Source organism: Cryptotermes secundus, unplaced genomic scaffold (assembly GCF_002891405.2).
Source record: "Cryptotermes secundus unplaced genomic scaffold, Csec_1.0 scaffold584, whole genome shotgun sequence".
Taxonomy (NCBI): Eukaryota; Metazoa; Arthropoda; class Insecta; order Blattodea; family Kalotermitidae; genus Cryptotermes; species Cryptotermes secundus.
Genome location: NW_019735468.1, coordinates 285,188 through 291,767, shown reverse-complemented (window position 1 = coordinate 291,767; position 6,580 = coordinate 285,188). Strand labels below are relative to the sequence as shown.

The following is a 6,580-nucleotide window of genomic DNA, read 5'->3' as shown; positions in this document are numbered from 1 at the left end:
TATTTACAAAACTAGTAAAGAAGATTCACATATGAATGACACAAACATTGAAACACATAACCCTATATTTGAAATACTATACAAAATTACACATCCAAACATTACAGCACCCACCCCATCTCTCCCCACTCCTCACAACCAGAACATATTGTAACGTGTTTCCGTTACTGAAGACACCGTAGAGATGGTTAATTGGTTTATTTAACAATCTACAAGTATCGGCTACGATTAATGATAGCAATGTTACGGGTTTCCACACTTTACAAACCCTACAATAAAATCTCTTAACACTACCTTCAAGAGTCTTCACGTATTAATAGCGCGGGAGCTATACAAATCTCTCTGAGTTACACACTCCAAATACACTCAGTTATCACGAACTATCACTGATTCTTGCACACATGTCTGTAACTCGTAACTTGCGAACTGAGAACTGTCGTCGGCGGCTGTGTAGCTCCCTTATAAACCCTCAGCACGGCAACAAGAAAACAACCACGTGGTAGGCATTACTGTTGCTACCGTCGTCTATCGCAACCACTGTTTATCCACGTTGCATAGCGACCAGTGTGCGCTGAGACTCAGCTCACTTCGGCTCCACTCGGCACGTCACCGCTGGCGGGGGGAGGGGAGGGAGGATGTTGACCCGCCTATTACCGTTGTAATGAGAGCGCTACGTTACCGGCACGTGCCGCTGGGGAGGTAGGGGTCCTCCGTTGTGCAACATGTCACAATATAAATACAGGAACAATTATACCGCATCAGCACTAGTGAAACACAAACCAGGAGAAAGTGAGTACAAAAACTAAACAAACACAACATAATAATAATACTAATGATAATAACAACAATAATAATAATAATAATAACAACAAATGAAAACAACATTAATATAGGAATTTATAAATTACAGATAACTAACGCGAGGACCAAGCTGCCAAGGAAAACATCTTATATTTTATGGAAATGACGACACCCTGAGTGAAGTAAAAGAATAAGTAACAAATTATAAAAGAATTTTATCTCATTTTAATTAAAAAGAAGACTACAGCGTGTGGTTTTTTAAAATGACTTAGAATAGTGAAACAGTGTAGCGGTTTTGACACAATCTTAATTGGATACCTGTGAAGAAAACAACTGAAGATGGGCGTTTGAGGTCAAAACACGTAGTGTTAGAGAGTGTACTGAAGTGTAAAATAAAGTGTTGCAATTTAGAGGGATTATAGACAAATGGACACTTAATTCTGAAGTGAGGGGCAGGAAGGTTCCTGAGCCCTGCCTAAGGGATTTATAAACTTCAAATACTGAATATTTCAAATGTTTCAGTAGCACCCTTCAGACATCTCATACAAAGAAAAACAGCCATTAATATTTTGTTGAACTGTTTAAGAATACTACATCTATATACCCTGTGAATGATGGTGTAGTTTCATCTGTGATACCAGAAGCAGTTCTGTGCAGTTACGCAGAACAGCAAACATGTCAGCTATAATGAAGCAATCTAACCATTGCTGGTATTTTATGGAATGTTTTTAGATTCCTTTGCACAGTCTTGGCACTCTTTAAGTGTCACTGGTCCATACTGACTCAGATATTGCACATATGAAATATGACTGGACTGGTAGCAAACTGAAAGATAACCAAATGGCAATCTCATGCTTGGATGCAGAGTACAAGGATATTAATATCAGAAATGTAAACAAGTGAAATATATTACAAATTTAGACATTAAAAGTGGGATGCGTCAGTCCACAGCATTACAAACTTCCTGTATTTGGTATGAAAGTACATGGACATATAGAATATTTTACAGTTGTGTGACATTTATTAAATGGGATTATACAATTATGGATATCTTGTATATTGTAGAAGAAAGGAATTATACACTTCTGATGTGTAGTAACAGGTTTACCACCTGAATTTTGTCATACAACAAATGGGAAGGGGAAAGTCAGAGACAATTTTACAATTATGTTATTGGATTTCATCAATGGGATAACTTCTGTAGTTTACATAAACCTCTGACAATCCTGTTCATGCCAGAAATAAGACACAATTTCCACCATTTACTGTCTCCATCCCACCTGACACTGATATAGGTAGCCATATGTACCAAGTCCTAATTCCTTGCAATCACTACAGTCTACCATTCGTGGAACAGGAAAACCAAAGATTTTCATTAATTTGCTTCTAAGACAACTCAAAGGGGAGAAAAAGAAGTGTTTTGCATTCACATACCAGGTCTACACAACATGGTGGAAGGTGTTAAAGCACCCCTGTGCCACTCTACCTACCACTTGACTAGAAGGGCAATTAGCTCACTACAGGTTGGCAAGAAGAAAGAGAGGCAAATCAGAGCTTGACTTTAGTTACCAAAGACTCCGAAAAAGTCTGATCAGCAAGACCATACAAATCTCTTGGAGTCATTTTTACTGCAGCCTCAATTCTTCAACCTCCCACACTAACAATTTTTTGTTTGGATCATTTGTCATGGTTGCCATATCCATGACTTCTCAGATAATTAGGGAAGGCTTATAAGGGGCTGGGAACATTCAAAATACATCAAGAATCTGTAAACAGAACTCTGAGGCAGTAAAGTACAAAAACCAAAGAAAAATTTATATAGCTTAACCTTCCGTCTTACTGTACAATTTAACAAGTACTCTGCAGACAAGACAAAGTTGTTATGATAGAAGACTATCATTATCCTCATGGAAAGGAAAACAAAATGGAACAGAAGGGTGAACTTGCCATGATTTGTTGTAAAGTTCCACAGATTCTGCTAGGTGAAGGTGGCTGATCATGTTATAATGTTGTTTCAACTGCTGAGGCTCTGTACCATCAAAACACAGAGTAGGATGACTGTGAATAATGAACTAGGAGACATGTGGGCCTATTTCAAAACACTACCCTGGTAATTTCTTGGGATATAAAATGGTTTAAACTCTGTAGTTTTTATTTCCAATTTTCATACAAAACATTTTGTAAAATTTTGCTCCTGTACTAAATTATAAGAAATAAACTGTGCTGAAGGAAGGGAGAAGTATTGATTTTATCCATAAAATTTATTTCCAAGCCATCACAACCTTTTTATGACGGCAAGTTTCAATTCTTACTGATGACTGACATATATATTCAATTTTAGAATGGTGTTCATATATACATCCAGTCAGTTTGATAGATCAAATAATCCTTATTCTCATGAATGCTCTGACTAATCCTCTCTTTCCCTTCCAACAATGCTGCCAACGTCTGCCTGCAGTTACTGTTCATTTTCTCCCTGTAAAAAAAGGATAAAAATAAATTCCCCTTTGCCCTCTTCTAATCTTATTCTACTGCAACATCTGTATGTTCACACACTCACACATAAAAGCACAGAAAATATGAAATATGTGTATTAAAACACACACCAATTACAGTCTCAGGTACTGCTGAATTTGGAGGGAGAGGAATCAATAAAACAATCGTGACATATGTGGCAAACACTCCCTTTTAGGTTATTTCATTATGATTTTCAGCTGCACTGGTTATGTACTGCTGAATGATAGGCTGATTAAATTATGAATTGGACTGGGTGTGAATGGAAGCAGTGATGTGCGTTTTGAATGTACTAACCAGGCATCTGTATGATGGGCTGTGAATAACCACAACAACTTAAGTCAGGACAGCATGCCTTAGGCTAAGAAATTTATTTATGGTTCATTTTATAATATTTTAAATAGCTCAGATTACATAGCACTGAATGATCAGATGATTATTAGCAACAGCAAATTGGAAAGGATGTGGAAGGAAACAGTCCTGGCCTGATTCTAAGGTTTTATCCTGACACCTGCCTGGCAGAAATATAAAAAAAAAAACACAGAACACCTTAGTCAGAATAGCCGATTTCCAGGCTGAGGCATGAGGCTGGGAACCTGCAAATACAAAGCAGGAGTGCTAACCACTGTACTACCATATTTTGTCTGCTAAGAATAAAAACCAGGTCTCCCTGCATATGAAAGAGTGATAACCATTTGATGGCTATGTCTGTCCAAAAAAGAAGAGATGGGGAGTACAGAATAAATGAGGAGTGAGGAAGAGAATGGAGCTTATAAAACGGCAGAAGAAATATAAGACCAAGGGAGAACTGATGTATAAAATGGATTACCAACAGCATAACACCTTTGTTTTAAAATAAATAAATTCCACTACAAATAGTAATAGTATATGCAGGGTCATTATTTTATTTCCATAGGATGTCATGAAATTTGTGCTCCAAACACAAAGGAAAAAGTACTGTAAATATCACCATTCATAAGACAGCAGTTCTCAAGCCATAGGCATACACAATTTTAAATAATATTTTAGTGCAAGTGTTTCAAAAAGGAAGTTGTCACTGGACATGCAAACAAGCAGTGAAGTGCTCGTAACTGGACAAGTGCTTTTTAAGGTTCTGAAAGACCAGAACCAGTATAGTCACTATGTAATTTACACCCCAAAATGACATTTTTTTTAGACTTTGTTTTATACAACTAAACATTCAGGGATGAGTAGAATAATGGTTAGTCTGAATTCACACCCAAGTCACTGTTGAAGAATTTTATAATTTCACAATTATCAGAGCACAGTGAAACAAGACACAGATATTTATATAAAATTTGTTCTTCTGAGCAAAACAATTTGATGAGGCGATGTAGTAAGTAAGGGCAAACTGACTGGATATTTAATAAGATTGGACACAACCTTATGAAACTACTATTGCTTGTACAGACCATAGGGCAGGTTCTGAGAGCATGCAACTGATCATAGGACAATTGCAATTCAAACAACAGTGTGAGAATCAGCACTTCCCCACTAGAAAACTGCACCACAGCAGAGCAGTGTTCTGTAATAAGATTTTTGTGGTCAGGAGTGAAACCGCTGGAGATTCACAGAAGAATGATTCAGCAGTATGGTAAAGCTGTACGAGTGAAAGTAAAGTGTACCAGTGGGTAAAAAGATTTCAAGAAAGCCAAACATCTATCATTGATGAACATCACTCAGGTAGCCTGTGCACAGCTGTCAGTAATGCCAACGCTGCTTGTGTGGACGCACTTACTGGTGAGAACAGGTAGATTTCTGTGGACACTACTGCCACTATGTTGGGCATTAGTGGTGGATCTGCACATGGCATCATCCATGAGACTCTCAAATATCGCTGTGTTCCAGTTGGGTACAGAGAAAGTTGACCAATGAACACAAGTTGAAGTGTGTGCTGAGTTGCAGAGCTTTCTTGACACCTTGCCATGCTGAGAGTGAAGAATGTCTTGCAGCACCACATCATGGGGGATGAAACCTGGATTCATTATTATGAACCAGAATCCAAAACACAATCCATGCAATGGCAACACACATCTTTTCCTGTCAAGAAAAAGTCGGCATCCTCTGCTGGAAAACTTATTCTGACATTGTTTTCTGGGATATGAATGGACCAATTCTTGAACACTATCAGGAGAAAGGAGAGCTGACAACAGTGTAAGGTACAGCACGATGCCGGTAGAGAAACTGAAGCCTGCAATTTGCAGTCATCACAGACTTCTACCCAAAGGTGTCCTCCTCCAGGACAATGCACGACTGTATGCTGCTGCAACAGTTATCACCATCCAGAAACTGAAAACCGAGACCATAAATCATCCCCCTTACAGTCCAGACCTCACTCCATCTGACTAGCATGTGTTTGGCATGCTTAAAGAAGCATTATGAGAACAAAGATTTCACAGCGATGACGAGGTGAAGGATACGGTATATTTCTGGCTTTAACAACACGCAAACACTCTTTTTTTCTGCTGGGATACAGATGCTCGTCAGAAGATGTGAAAAGTAGAGCAAAGAATGGTGACTATGTGCAAAATACCTTATTTGGATCTGTATATTCAATGTGCATCTCAATATAACACAATTTTCTTTTGCTTACCGAGGTCCCTACGTATGTTTTAACCCGTTGCCGTGGTTTGACGTGTATGTTTTGTCAGGTATTTAAATCGTCTGGGGGCGTTCGACGTGTATGTTTCGTCCAGCTGCACACCTATGTTATAACACCCATAATAATTGATGGTTTTGCTGTAGATTGTTAGATTTTTTGCTGGCATGTTGTCAGTAGTACAGAGTATAATATGACATGTCTTTATCTGCGCTAAGTCATTGTTACATATGCCTGTCTTGCAGCAAAGTTCCTGTGGCTCTTGCTAGCGGTTTCACCGTAATGAATGTCGTGTTTCCTTTGCTACGAAGTTATAAACAGCAGAGACGTGATGTGATGTGTTTATAATATCATATTGCCCTGAGCTGGCCACAACTAACACACTCAATTGGAATTCTTAGAATAGGGATGTCCAAAAAATTTATTCTCGCATGATCCATTGATTTCGCACAGTACAAAGGCCCAGTTCTTAGAAAAACGCCACAATTTAAGGCAGAACACTGTGGTCACCCCCTGAGACGATACGGATGTGTGTGGGGGAGGGAAAAGAACTCATTCCTTCATGTATTATCGCTCCAGTTGACGCCATTTTATCGTACTGACCTTGGTGGTCGTTTCGAGGGATGACCATAAATATTTTTTTTG

At 38.5% G+C, this 6,580-nt stretch overlaps 1 protein-coding gene across 2 annotated transcripts in view; it reads right to left on the bottom strand.

Annotated features, from left to right (window-relative positions):
- Positions 1–1,010: 1,010 nt before the first annotated feature.
- Positions 1,011–6,580, bottom strand: part of LOC111869377 (SNF-related serine/threonine-protein kinase) — a 56,466-nt gene continuing 50,896 nt past the window's right edge. The window contains exon 10 of one of the 2 annotated variants that reach the window (XM_033753406.1): positions 1,011–3,277. Coding sequence is in view for 1 of the 2 variants with exons in the window: in XM_023860872.2 (XP_023716640.1) it covers positions 3,260–3,277 (18 nt within the window). In the remaining variant the exon portion in view is untranslated. The remainder of the gene's footprint in view (positions 3,278–6,580) is intronic. The other variant, XM_023860872.2, reaches the window with a different exon arrangement.